The sequence below is a fragment of the Glossina fuscipes genome, unplaced genomic scaffold (genome assembly GCF_014805625.2).
Source record: "Glossina fuscipes isolate IAEA_lab_2018 unplaced genomic scaffold, Yale_Gfus_2 1, whole genome shotgun sequence".
NCBI lineage: Eukaryota > Metazoa > Arthropoda > Insecta > Diptera > Glossinidae > Glossina > Glossina fuscipes.
The window spans coordinates 8,060,927-8,076,649 of record NW_023998415.1 but is presented as its reverse complement, the minus strand read 5'-3'; the positions used below and the strand labels follow the sequence as shown (position 1 = coordinate 8,076,649).

General features: G+C 32.4%; 1 protein-coding gene across 11 annotated transcripts in view; it reads left to right on the top strand.

Moving 5' to 3' along the window:
• Nucleotides 1–457: 457 nt before the first annotated feature.
• The window catches only part of LOC119632262 (serine/threonine-protein kinase mig-15), a 69,797-nt gene continuing 54,531 nt past the window's right edge, over nucleotides 458–15,723 (top strand). For all 11 annotated transcript variants that reach the window (XM_038025082.1, XM_038025079.1, XM_038025078.1 and 8 more), the window contains exons 1-2: nucleotides 458–602; nucleotides 11,149–11,214. In XM_038025082.1, coding sequence (XP_037881010.1) covers nucleotides 534–602; nucleotides 11,149–11,214 — 135 coding nt within the window. In that variant the 5' untranslated portion in view covers nucleotides 458–533. The remainder of the gene's footprint in view (nucleotides 603–11,148; nucleotides 11,215–15,723) is intronic.

The window sequence follows — 15,723 nt, the reverse complement described above, 5'->3', positions numbered from 1 at the left end:
ATACTTTGGCAATTTTCAGTTATCTATCAACCGACCAGAAATTGTCAAAATGGAGAAGAAGAAATTTCATTAAAAAGGGACCGGTAGTAAAAGATATTGAATGAAATATTTTTATTATTTATATCAATAAAAATTCTTACTCTGCATATATGAAAAAAAGTACCCTACAAAGAATAAAGGACCGTCATGTATTGTAAAAAAAAAAAATTCACGACAAAAGAAGCTGACAGCAATCGGGAAAATGTCTGCGTGTGTTGTTTGTCGAGGGTATGAGGAAATCTAAAAAAATTATTTTTCTAAATTTCAACTTAATATTAATGCAAATTTTTGTTTTTATCATATAAAGAATGTTTGAATTTTCAGCTAAATTTTTTTAATAATCCGATAAAAAGCGAAGAAAATTAGTGCTCAATAAAGAAAGTGAATATATATATGTGCAAAGTGAAAAGAAAAAAAGCAGTAGAGAAAAAAGTAAAAAATAAAAGCAATAAAAATAAAACTAAAAAAAAAAATAATATAAACAGCAAACCAAAATGGCGCACCAGCAGCAACTTGCCTCCGTAAATTGCTCATTAGATGATATCGATTTAAATGCATTAAGGGTAAATTCTATTGTTAAAAAAGCTGATTTTCTTATTTCTAAACTATGTGCAAAATAGTCTACATATATTATAAACAATTAATATAAACTTGTTGTATGCGTGTGCATGTAAGTTTATAATTTATTAGGTGTATGTGTGTGGAATGTGTGATTAATTTTCTTCGTTTTCTAAAATACTTATACTACTGGTTCTTCGTATTGGTGGGTTCTACGCCCTCTTTATTTTAGTGTTCAGTGTGTGAGTGCGAGTATGTTGAATCTATGCACGTGTATGTGTTGTATTGTGTGAATGTGTATGCGTACGTGTGCGTGTATGTGCCATGTATTTGCTTTGATTATTTTGCTTTTTTATTGTGTGAGAGATATGTGTGCAAATCCCCAATCTTTCGTTAGAAGCTGGCCTGTAATTTAAGTAAACTTTAAAAGCAAAGCATGGAGTTATATATTAAGTTGGTTAGAATAAATTACTTTCTTGTTTTCATTCACTCATGCACAATATATACAGCTTCTGCTCCATATAGCGCGTTTCCCTATTCTTATTATAAAATTTATTTTACTTCTTTCTTTTTTAATGTCATTACAGAAAAATAATACATTAAACCGTAAAAGACCATCATATTTTGCTTTCTATATTTGCCTCCGATGTTAAGGTAGTAGAGTTACCCCCTGATAATGTGCACAAAAAGGATCTAACGAAATATTTTTGTTTCTCATTTATATTAAGTCATGGAATATCTAAGGCCGGCATTCTTTGAGTATTATGTCCAAAAAATATGATTTTTTAGACAAAGGGTCCATTTAAGTGTAGATTGTTTTCCTAATTAATTTAAATGTGCTCACCATTTCGGTTGCCTTATTTTCCACGTGTTCTTGGTGGCGATATAAGTCTAGTAACTTTGGCGTTTTTTTTGCAATGTTCGTAGAATGTATTCTGGATAAGGGGAGACTCCACAAGTAAAACTTTTCATATATTTTGCACGAACCATTAAATATATATTGCCAAAGACAAGTACAAATTCCAGCATTTTAAAAATTTAGTTGCTTAGTGATATTTACGTAGTAACCCAAATTTCTATATGAAATTCTACGAAAATTTAGTGAAAATATGCTTATTGCCATGTTCGTAAGAAATCGACATAGTTGTAATATATAATACTAAATCTTATTTTTTTCGCATAATTTATTAAATTAAAAATAGCATCTTGCCGTTGTTGTCAAAAGCTTTTCTAGTTGCTAATAGTATGAAGGATTTTTTTCATGTGAGAATTATTACGATGACAACAAAAAACAAGTTACTAATCAAGATTTGTGTTTTAACAAAAAAATCTTTCAGAAGTGACAATTAGATGACCTTTTAGTAGTTATCCAAGATTTTCCAGGTCTTAGTTGCAAGGAATTTGGATTGAAAATCTTGGCAACTCTATGTCTTAAGCTTATTTAAATTTATTGGTTTCGTTGTGCGTTCTGTTCTTGCTTTTCTTTCGCACACATATGCAGAAAAACACACATCTACTTTTATTTACATTCGCGTACTTTTCACAAATATTTCTTTCATAAAATTTCTCAATGACCTGAAACCACCACGATTACTTCTCCCTAATATTTTTCTATAGCAACAATTGTTGTTAATGCTACTGTTGCTGTTTCTGTTGTTCCTGTAGATATTTTTTCTTATACTTTAACAACTTACAGTCGCCTCTCCATGCCACATCCATGAACAATTTGGCTCTGTTTTTAATACCATGCATTTGCAAGTCCACACATCCTTTCTTTTTTTTTTAAGTTTAAACAAAAACGAGAAAAAGGTAAATGTGCGTTAATGTTGCTTTCATAGTTAAAGTTTGTTGTGTAACGTGTGTGTGCTTAAATGTGTAATATGTGTTTGTTGTGTGCAGTCACATATCACCAACATCATCATGGATGTATCATTATACCCAACATATCAGCATCTTTCTCGTCTTCAGCATCGTACTTACATAGTCTATTTTATTAATGTTGAAGCTTTTAACTAAAGGCCGAGAAATATAGAAAATTCTCGTAGAAACATTTGTTGACTTTGTCAAGACAAAAGTGAGACTATATATATATATATATATATATATATATATGTATATAATCTTTTGCTCTTCAATTTTCCTATTAAGATATTTAAATGCCGTAAGAAGAAAATTATTCAATCGGGAAAGTTACGAATCAAGAGTCATTCTTCTTAGCTTTTCTCCTTACTTAAGTAGCCGATAGTTATCAACTCCCTGAATAATTTTTGGAGAAATATATTAGAGAGAGTACCGAAGAGTTTAATTAGATCAACCGTAAAGCATATTTAATGCATTATATATATATAATATATAGAGGTGTATAACAAATACAAATAAGCAAATTAATATATTATATATACCTATTACATAAAAATGGAACCATATATATTACATAAAATATAAAAACATATACTATTATTCTACATTACATACGTAGATAATTTATTTATACATTATGCATATAAAAAATACATTTATATACTTTACTCCCCGGATTAGTTAGTATTGTTTTGTCGCAGTCTATGCGGAATTCGCAATTAAAATGCATATTCTGGCATCATTTATAGATTTGTGTAAATGATGCCAAGTTTTTGCTTTAAGAAATAAAAACAATCATGCCAATAGTAAATAAAAAATATGTGTTATTATAAAACTAAGTACGGAAGAAAACAGTAAATATATGACAGATATGAAAAAGTGTGGGAAGAAAACCAGAACGAGACGGAAAAATTCGATAAACGTTTATATTTAAAACGTATTTCGTGAGTTTATTTTTTTTTAATAAGAAAAGCGAAAGAAATCATGAGTGTAAAGTCAAATTAGAAATGCTACTTCTGCATGAATTTCAAGCCGAATTGTATATAGAGTGGGAGATAGAGCTGAATGCTGAGCATTGAAACTACCAAAAATCCTCGTATATAAGTATGATTTTTCACTTATACAGTTGAATGAAAATGAAACAGAAAAATTGGTGTAAATGTCATATTTTATTTACTATATAATTTGAATGAGGAATTTAGGTCTATATAATGACAACCAATAATCCATAAAAGCCCAATTTTTAGCACGATCACCAATCTGAAAGTAGCCACTACGTCCAAAAGCTAAAAAAATTAAAATACATGCGTGCATGCATACGTAGGCATGTGCGTAAATGTTCTGTTTTGTCGTAATGGCGACACATTGCCAACAAATGGTTTTACAAATTTATTATTAATGACAATATTATACTGACAATAATTATTATAATAATATTGTTGTACCCCTAAGGCTATTAGTAAACGAATGTGTGAATAAGAACAACTTAGGTGAATTATACAATAGAAAAATCAAAGAATGATTAATAAATTGCACTGCATTGAGAATTGTAACAAGTACGAAAATTATATTCATCTGTGGTCCAATATTCTGTCCCCTCCACGATCATTTTACATATAATATCCAAGTTTTTATATTCACATCAGAAAGACGGATATATATCCAATTTGTGTTAACGTTTGCAACACCAAAAAGATAGCTTTAGGGACCCTGCAAAGCATATATATCATTAATAAGCGTCACACACTCAACTAATGTAGCCATGCCGGCGTTTATGTGCACAGGCAGTATTGATATTAAAAATGTGCCAAATTGGTTGAAGGATATGCCTACCGTAAAACGTAAACCGAAACCACGGCTGTTTCTTTAAGCAAAAATTTATAGGTGTTTGCTGTTTGATTTGGAACATGCGATGAATAGAGCTGAAGTTTGCCCAAAATGTGATTTGCACGAATTATCGTAAAATTAACGTGATTATTAACATTTAGATGAGAGTGAAGTTTGAAATCTAGATTAGAGACCAAACCAATAAATTCGATTTCTTTATTCGTCATTTTGACCCATGATAAGCAATCACAATCATAGGCAGAGGGAAATGAAGCAATTGTTTCAGTTTTAGATGAATTTTACTTTAACTTATTAATAATGGAACTTACGCATAGTACCATCAAAGTCTTCGCTGATTTATAGAATCCAATTCTTTACTAATCTGCATGATAGTGAAGGGTAGGTTTGCGCGTTATCAGTATGTAAATTGAATGTTGAAGTCATGGCTGCATGGAAATAAATAATTTTTGACATTCGTAAACCAAAAAAGCCCCACAGTAGAGCATTGCGGAAGAAGAGTTATCTGACGGTAGACTTTCAAATCGATTTTTCGGATAAGATATAATAAGCTTAATCCCTGCCGTATTGAAATCAAGCGAAAATTCCATCTTTTCAAGAGTAAATTATGCTCATTGTTTGAAAAGCTCCCTTAAAAAGCGGTAATAGACATGAGCAGGTAAATAAATACCAGGACCGTTCTTTACTTTAAATCGGAGCGCACCCCACCTCGGGCTATATTTTATGGAATGTCCGCGACGTAATGCAATATGCTGCCAAAATTTTGCATACCTAATATGTATACATTTTAAAGGCATGATAAATACATGTTGAACAATAAAAAAAAACAAGATAGGGAGATAGCAAATTGATTGTAGTTTTTCGTACAAGCTTTTTTGGAATACGATTCATTTTTATTTGAAACGATGGTCGAATGGATATGTTTGGGTAGTGGTATTAGTAATTGCAAGGGTATAGATTTTCATAAAATAGCATTTAAAAAAAAAAGTGATTGAGTCATATCCAATAAAATTTTTGCTCGCTTCGTTCGCTTATCAGCCCACAAACGATAAACATACAAAAAACGTAATAAACCGCGCTCGCCCGGCTTACCATACTGTTTGAGTAGTAGAAATAAGAAAATCAATGTGGATGTAGACAACTGACAGTAATTGAAACAAGTAAATTTTAAAATAATATATTTTATATAAATCAGTATTTTAAATAATATAATATAAACAAGATTTAAAATAACACAATGTAGAAATAAAATTTTGAGAGTTTGTGTTTTTGCATTGAAATAAATTGTCTTTGTTTCCCGTTTTCCTTTTTTGTTTTTTTTGTAATATGTGGTGTGTTTTTTTCTTAGTTTGTTTACATGAAAAAGCCATTTATCATTTCGGCGAAGACTAGCAGAAAGCTGGGCCTGGTATAGCTGAAAATTTCTATGAACGGATTCTCATCACTTTTACTGTATTCAAATTTCATAGTCTAATAGGAGAACAGAAGTGCTATGCGGGTAGAATGTTATAATCGCTTATAACGCTCTGCATTGCTCTGAGTGTTGCTCTCAAAGTGGTTCTGCGAACAAAATTCGCAGCAAGACAACGAGCAAAACAAAAAAAGTAATAAAACTGGGGCTGTTGTGTATACTGCTTTCAAGCAAACGCAGAAATCTCTAATTTTTCGATCTGAAATCCGGTGACCACCTTTGAAATTTATTAGAACATAAAATGTGAAACCAAAATATTACATTCGACAGTGTACTAACCGAGAAAGTAATAAAAACTTTGAGTGATTTACAAGATGTGCCGATTTGATTGCTTTCATTGTCTGTCAAGCCTTATCGATTGACGAAATGTTCACAGTTTGCTGGTTCTTTCTTTTTCTCAGTTTCTGCATACATTGTTATAAATTTTATGAACTTTCACAGTGTGTTTCGTAGCCTTGTTGTGCGCGTTATCACTAGCAGGTCACGAACCATATGTTTTTCCAAACAACTGAACAGCTGTTCTTGGTTTCTTTTTATTGTTTTTTTTTTTTTTTTTTGATAATCTGCCATTTAAGCATATGTGTGGAGACTACAAAAGCATGATATGGTTCGTTATCAACTCAGCAGGTCACAGCAGATTGTCAACGACAAAATTTTTAAAAACTTAACGTAATTAAAAAAAAAAAGTATTAAATGTGTAAGAAAATATAATCACAAGATTTTTGCGTGGTGTTGTGCAAAATAAGCAAAGGGTATAAAAAAATTTTTTTTCATTAGGTTCGTAGCGCATTTGAGGGATAGGGAAGACCCGTTTCTAATTCGACGTCCTCAAATCAAGGTACAGGTCCTTACTTAAGTAAAGAGTTGTCCAGTATAGCCATGAAAATGTATACAATATATGCTTGCTGAAATGGACGCAGAATCAACTGTTTTCGGGGGCGAAGCTAAAACCAGCAGCAATCCAACCGATATCCAAAGAGAAGAAAAAAAACTAGACAAAACTCATTTAAAAATATATAATCATTTCAAAATGTTAACTTCAAAAATCTTAAAGACGTAAGCGAGCCCTGCATATCAGTTGATTTTTCCAATGGTTTATACGACGAAAGCAACGTTACCATTGCTTTAAATAAATACTTTTCTACATATTGATTATATTTAGTTCTTTCCATACTGCGCAATAATGTTACTTTGCAGCCAATTTGTCCCATACATTTTTCACGTGTTGTGAATTTGTCAAACTTGTTTTATTTTTCTTAATATTTGGATTGTTTTTTGCCAAATGCCAAATAATCATTTAATTGCTCCTGGGTTATGTTAAAATTACGCATTAATAGTGTACTTTATATTTTGCAAAGATAATTTCTTCCTTTGCAAAGCCGTATATTTTCATTTCAAGCTTCAACCTGGTGGTTTTCATAAATTAACAGCCCTGTTTTAGCGCAAAATTGTTATTGGGGAATTTCGCTGTCCATTTTAGTTTAAAATGCGAAATGTGAAGCAAAGTGACAACAACTACGGCAGGGGGCAAACACAACCGTAAATTTTATGATAATTAAAAGATAACTACGCCAGAATAATGTTGTTAGAATTTTTAGATGGTGTTATTTTAGTACTTTATCCAGATTACTACGATGCAGCAGTCTGGCCTGTCTCTTTTATTTTATTTTTTTTTTTTTAGGTAGGAGGAAAAATGTCTAATTGTTCAAAAAAATCTAGGCGGCACGTTCTAATATAAATATAAGTAAGCTACAGCGTTCAAGCCTAATGATAAAAATTTTAAACCAACGTTTTTAGTGGAATTATTTTAAGTTATTTAAATTTTATTGTCATTTACATTCAATAATTTACATATGTTTTAATGATTTTTCAATATTTTGATTATTTACATATAATTTGTTGTACCCTGCAATACTTGTGATACAAGTTTATATTAAGTTTGTGCAGAAAGAAGAAAGGTTTGGTTGCAGTCGAATATAATTTTCCTGCGTGTTCTAGTTGGAATTAATTGTTATTTTACAGCTATTTCCCTCAACTTGCCATGATGTGACAATTACTTATAGATAATAATATGCATAAATATAACTTGGGTAAGAATACAATTTCGGATTTTCATTGCTTATCAATATTTTGTTTTGCAATATTACTGGTGAGTTTTTCATTGCATATTCGTAATGCATTTGGGTCTTATTACCGAATTTCGTTTTATCGAGTTAGGGGATCATTGCTTTTGAGAGTTTTCCCAATTAAATTGCTGTGCAAAGTGCGAAATAAATGACTTACTGAGTTATCCTACATTGTCATCGGCGATGATAATACCCTTCAGATTTGAAAGTTTTATTAGTTTGATTTTCAATTGTTTCCTTTTTTGTCAAAAATTGTCCACATAAAATATTCTAAACTTATCGTGTTTAAAACCTTTGGTGTGCTTTCTTTCACACACTCATTAGAATCATTTTAAACATTATTAAAGATGATTCACTATTCATTTCCAATGATAATTGTTTTTCCCTATTCCAAAAAAAAATATATATATATTGCGCATTGTATCCCAAGCCATTATCTACAACAACAACTATTCACAACTCGCTTGTAATCTGATACAAATGTGACAGATATTAGATGATCAATGTAAAAAACCATAACAGAATTCTTTAAAATGAAATTGCAATGCTATCTGCGCGCCAACTCACTATATTGTTATCATTTTTATTATTATGCATAAATTTTAAAGAATATCCACAGTCAGAACACCGTTGTACTTCGAAAACCGGTCATAGTGGCAAAGCGAAGAGATCTGAATATGAAAGAAGATGAAAGAATATATTAACAGAAGATACTCTCATAGAATATAGAACAACACAATAGTAAGAACGCGTTCTAGAAACTTTCACACATTTTTAAGTTTTACGAGGTGCATTTTTTAAAATCGCCTGCACTGTGCTGCTAAGTTCTCAAAGTAAAAGCATCACTGCAACTAGGTACGTTTGAGTTTGTAAATATACGTGCTTATGCTGTGGACGCGAGGACAATGCAGCATTTAATAACATACGTGGTGGACTCCGTGGTGTTAATATAAACTACCACGAGTGTGAATTTAAATTTGGATTGCAACATAGATGCTTGAAGCTCTGCTTGATGAAATCATACTAGAAAATGTTATACTTTATGTATTACGTATATATTAGCCTAGGTACGAATTTCAAAAAAGTCTTAAAAATAATTCCTGAAGAGAACATTTGCTTTTTTTTATGCACATCCGCCAGATATGCTAAAACGGTGATACTGTGCTCGTTTGCTCATTGATATTTGTCATTTGCCGAAAAATATTAGGGATAAGCGAAAAAAAGAAACTCATTACTGAAACATTATAAGTAAGAAAATTATATCCGGTCGTGAATGAATCTTTTGCACTCGTCACCGTTATCCTAAAAAAGATAAAAAAAAAGTAGAAGAACAACATTTTCATCCTCTATAACATGGAGTGGGCGCAGCTGCTTTTTCCTATTTTCAAAGCAAAACTTTTTGTTGTATAAGCGTGTGGGCGTTTAAAACGTGTCCTTGAAAAAGTTTAACTCACTTTCAAATTCTTTTGCGAATTTGTAGATGATGTCTTCATTTTTGCGAATGGAAGAATGTTTATCATTTTGAAGCTTGTTTCTGCGCTCAACATGTTGGGAACGCGTGGTCCATATTTTATATTTTTGTGCAGGTGCTACAGTATCGGCCATAGTATATGCGTTCAAATTTTTGTATATATATCTGCTATAGTTTATGAGTAATGAGCAAACAACCAATCTTTTATTCCTTTTGATAAACAAAGGTATTCTCAGTTTACGTGATACTGCAAGTGTATCCACTGACCCATTGGAACAGAGGATGGGTGCATAAACTTCCAATGTTTCTGCCCAAATTTGAAATCGACAGTTTCATATTGTTCGCCTTTTGTAAGGCATTACACAGACGGACAGATGGTCATGTTTAAACCGATTGAGGATTTAATGTTAATCTGGAAAATAGATATACTTTGCCGGATCTGTGAGGTTGCATATGTTTTGAGAAAATGAATATACTCGTTATCCTTGGGTGATGCGTATAAAAATAGCAGAGTTTATGGCACTCGGTATGGTATATCTGCGAGGTCAGCGGAGAGCTTGCATACCAGCAAATTGTTTCTATAGGTCCCTTGCTATATTTCGTCGATATACTTTCTCATCTTCGACTTATTACATTTGCAGTTTCGAATGTTAATTTAAAACCGAAGTAGGCTGAAGTAAAGACGCGATTTTGCGGGATTTCACTTTTTTTCGCATACGTAAATATGCTTATGTAACATATTTATAAAATCAATTTAGTCGCCATTAAGTTTATCATTCTAAAAAAGTGACTAAACAATTCAGTCTGCACTTTTACTTAATTGGTTTATTGGTTTCCTTTTGTGTACATTCCGCTTAAGCATATGCTTCTCCGGCTTTGACATTTATTTCCTATCTCCTAAATGCAGTGTTGACTCTGCTACATATTAACTCTGCCGTATATAGAATGGGATTAATTTTACTTTCACATATTCGCGAGTGTCGGATCTTTTCTCCTCCTTTTCAATTCACTTTTCTAACTGTTCTCTTATGCTCTTATGCTTTCCGTTTTCAATACAACGGATTTGGTTTGTTCAGAGTACACATTATATAAGAGATAGGCCGTGCCGACTGTAGAAATCACATACATTTTCGCACAAAATAGTGAACAACGAATCGATAAAATCAGCTTAAGCATTGGAATTCATTTAGTCATGTCTATGTGCCTGATTGCTGAAGTTATTCCTTTTTATGAGTTTTATACTGAACTTACAAATCTGTCAGCAAAAAATGTAGGTGAAATTTCTGTAATAAGTTCGAAAATTAGGGAAATCGAACGTAGTGATTTGCGCGGAACTTGAGCAAAAGTATTAACTGGACTTAGATAGCATATATATGTAAACGACGGTTCAGCGATTTGAAAATATAGGATGTATTTTCCGTCAATGGGTCTTGGCTCTTTTTTATCAAATAACATTTTATATCGGTTAGCGAGCTAGGTATTAAAAAATTTGAGGAAAAGCTGAAAATTTAATTGAGTCCAATATCCGCTTAGGTGCTGTAGCAAATATTAATCCAGTATTCGAATTGAGTTTTTATTGAAAAGGTCAATTCGAAGGCGATATTTACTCGTCCCTTGAGACAACACGGGTCTAATAGAGTAGGCTATGCTATGCTTGATGTAGCTCCCAGATTAGTATAGCCGTGCTCATCATGTACTTGTTTCATATATTTTGTTTCCACAGAGACTATGTTTCGGCAACAATTTTATAATGATTTCGTTTGTTTATTATATTTCAGGATCCTGCTGGCATATTTGAACTTATCGAAGTTGTCGGCAATGGCACTTATGGTCAAGTTTATAAAGTAAGTTTCCCAATTTAATCATATATTAATTTCAAAAATAATCGCTTTGTCTTATTATTGAATCCTAAGGTGATATTTTTAATTTATTTATTGCGTTGCTTGTCAAAAATATGTCCTTTGGATTCAAATATTTATGGTTTTTTTTTTTTTTTTTTTTGTATGACGAATCCGTTTAGTGAGCTGTATCCTGTATGTAGAGAGAAGTGGAGAAAGATAGGTAGGGATGAGCTCATCATGGGAGTAGGTGTTATGCCTCTATCGACTGAACACTTACCGTAGGTGGGACAACGCTGATCGTAATTAAAGTATGCTTTACGACACTGAGAATTGAAGTAAGTGATATAATCCTGATCTGATAGTAGCACTTCTTAACTGTTTGGTTATGTGACAACTGAAGGGCAGAAGGGATATTTCGTCTTTCGATTTCATACAATTACAAATCGAAAACGTCAATTTTTATACTCATAGCACACGATGTATTAATTTTATATACATATGTATATATAGAGTCCTTGTTGTCTACCGTTGCCCAAACGTAGCACATCAAATTCATATCCCAATTTTCATTTTAAAATACTGAATATTAAACCACTTCTGTGGTCAAAAAAATTCACGCATTCAGTCAAATTTTCCATGAATTTATTTAATATGCCAAAATGCTACATTCTACCTTTTTCTTCTTCTTCTTTTGGTATATAATAAGAATCGCAAATTTTTATCGTATAAAAATTTCAAAATAGTGTGAATGGAGTCCGACTAATTCCATTCTCCGTAGGGCCGTGGGATCTAGAGATTGACATCAGACGGACAGACGAGACGAGATTAATTCAATTCAAGAAATTATCCTGATTCGATTGGTACAGTAAAAGGGGGGGGTTTATATTTCAGGTCGTGCTGGGTGTTGCAATATGTCCCTGTCCGACCATACATTTTAATAATAGCGTATTTCGATTCCGTTGGTCCCGAAGCGGCATAAAATTGCATTTCTTATTACAACTTGCAACTGTTGATGTTCAGTTTGTCAGAAAAAAGCGTAGTATGGAGCGAGGAGTAAACATTACCAGATATGGGCCAAAGGTTTTGAGACGTTTGACCACCATCTGAAAAATTAAGCGCATAATATAAGGTACATTTATAAAAGCATGGTAATGGCGGTACAATGCTGTGGAGTGGCGTGCGACTCATCCAGATTCCAATCTTCAGACGTTTGAGAAAATGTAATGGAACCATATAGTTTTCAAGAGCATTCGTCCGTGGGGCGAAGCACGCCAGTGTACTAGATTACATCAAAGGATCGCAAAATTTGCGACTTGTAGCTTAGACACAAGAATACAAGAGAGAGAAGCTTCGACTCCGAATCGATCGGCTTACTAAAAGACTAAAGTCTTAAGTGTTGTAGGCTACATGTAGAGCATATTCGTACAGGGAAGTGTTAGCTATTTATGTGTTTATGCCTTCATATCATATCGTTGATTAAACATTGCCTTTGAATATTATCCCTGATAATCTCAAAGCGACATTACAAGAGGTAGTAGCTAACGTCCTAAAAATAACAAAAGGAATCGCGCTCGTTACTTGAATATTGGCCATGAAATGCTGCTTTCCAAATGGGTACAGAGTTCGGTCACAATAGGGCAAATGCCCCTCGTCGTAAGTGGATGACTCCAATGACAAAATTGCTTACTCTCTCTCTGACCTGGTCACCGGTGTAAAATAAACACGTAACGATACGAAGGATAAAAATAAAACGGTAAACGCTTCTAAATGCTAATGAAATATACAAATGCAATACTGGCCATCAACTATTCCACATCACTGCGTCGAATACGAAGGTTTATTTATTTTCGTGATAAAATATCAAAAATTATATTTAGCTTCTGTATAAATACGAACTTTTGATTACAGTCCTCATGTGGAAACGGGACCAAGATGCAGACTGACGTGTTGAAAGTAGGATCGTCAAGTCTTTTTTTTTGGGCTATCCACGCAAACGACTTTGTTCCGCAAGTAGAGCACAATATAAGAATAGGAGGTTACTACCGTTCACATAAGAAATCGCTGAATCGCTGAATCTCACTAATGCAGATAGACGAGTTTCTACAAGAATACACATAATACGTAGATTAATAGCTCCCAGGACTAAGTAATAAAAAAACTTTTTTCTTCGTCAAATTTCCATTTCGTTGCCTTTCTTATAGAACAATTTGCCAAGACCACTTGCCACAGTCTCTACAATGAGCAAATCATTTTAATAAAATCTTCATCGTGGCTTCACCAAGAGAAATGCAAATCTCTGGAGCACTGGATTTAAAGAATTCAGCAACGAATTGCATTCAATGCAAGCCAAATAAGATTTCATTGAATAAGTAAAGATAGACTTGAATGACTAAGCCTATCGCCTTATTAGTTATGTTACGCTTTCGTAACAACACACTATGATTTTTGCTTTAACACTAGAACTACCAGATATGTCATTTGAGTTCTTTTCCATATCCGATTACTTATGAAGCATGTAATGTTCCGAAATGTTGTAATCATTTTTATTTGTATGGAAAAGTCAACCGCGAACGGGTCGAATTATGGATCAAGCGGGTGGCGATTATTTATACACCAAGGTTACCAACAACATATCTGCACAAAATTGAAAATTGTAGACGAAAATATAAAAAAAATGGTTGGTATTTTTGTGTTTTTTTTTTTTAAGTTGTTTTACTTTTTCATTCGCTGTGGCGCTTAGGTGGGCCTGTAAGCGGATCGCAACCATTTCTCTAACATTGAATTCTTAATTCGTCAAGGAATGTTTGTTTCGAATTCCAGCTTTCTATATGTGTGCAAAACATTAGTAGTTGTGGTGTTAAATAGTTACAACAGCTCTGCCAACATATGCTGTTAGTACCTGTAATACGGTGACGCATCTAAATCTTTGTATATTTTTTATTAAGACATTTTTTCCCGACTTAATTTTATATATTATTGTGATAATTACAATATTGATTACAAATATAATTGATCATATTTGCTGTTTATATTATAAGTCTTAGTTTTTTCCTGTGAAAATACAATGCAGGTATAGCAGCAGGCGTACCTGATAGCTGACTAATAAAGTTTTGAAGAAAAACGATAGTAAGTTTTTTTTATCTCAGAATAATATGTTGCTACTACTTTTACGTTGATCTCTCTTATAGGATCCATTGGTAATATTTACATTAATTTTTAGTTTCATGTCGGTTACAAGATGTAAGTTCTCGAGTTTTTAGGCTATGCCCGCCGATTCTTAATTTCATTTAATGTACATATCAAGTCTTACCTTTCTATTTCAATTTCAGAATGCCCGAAGCACACATTTTTTTTGTAGCTTCACCTGAATTGCTCTTCTCAATTGATAGGATATAAGTAAATAAAGAAGCCAATAGGTAGGTCAGTGCATATAAGCGCTTATTCTTTGATGAAATTTCATTGATAATTATTCATAAATTAGTAATTCGAATGCACGAATCCGCCTATGCGCAATAACTTTTTTTTTCATCAAAGTATTAAAGTCAATAAGCGAGGAGCGATAGTAATTTTTCATATTATTGAACAGAAAGGTGTCAATCTGAGCGAGTGATTCAAAGTGAGACAAAGACAGACCATAGCAACTAAATAATGTTATGAGGTAAACGATACTTATTTATTATGATTTTCATATTGTGACGCACAAAAATATGCATGGGACACAACACGCAATGAGTAAAGCCGCGGCTATAAGAGCTCAAGACTTTGCTTAGAAAAATAAATATTTGCCTCATATTTTTCCTCATCACTTTACACAGTTTAAGTTTGCAGTCAATTCACCTAAATCGATCAATTCGCAATTCCCTAATTCCATAATAACTAAAAACATATGATACTTTTTACTCTTTTTTTTTTTTTTTTTCCTTAAGTCGTTGATTTTCGTCGAGTCTTATATATACTTCCAGTTATGTAAATATGAGCTTTCGTTTCGAAAATTACTATAAGATATTGTCAGCTCGTATAGAAACATGAAATGAAATATATTTGGCGCATACACAATACGATTTTTCTTCCCACACAATCTTTGACATAACCTAGTAATAATAGTAGTAGTAGTAGTAGTAGTAGTAGTAGTAAGTAATCAACCATAAATTTCGCATAAAGTGCAAATTATAATAATTAAATAGAATTTGTGGCTATATTGGATGAACTTATTTCTGAATATTATTTTGCGAAAAATTAAAAATACATTGCTCGATGCTGTTAACAATTCGAAAAGGTAGAACTAAAACGCCTATTCGTTTGCATATGCTATCAACCGTGACAATCGTTTCGTTTTTTTCATAAATGTAATAACTACTGTTTTGATAAATGCTTGAAATTATTATTCAGTAAACTCAGTGTTCAGTTCAGTAAATTGAATAGCATTTTACATTTTACGACTTCATCATCATTCCTTAGTCTTACTATGATAAAAACAAAAGATTTCAGGTTTATTTTATTTCCTTTTTTTCT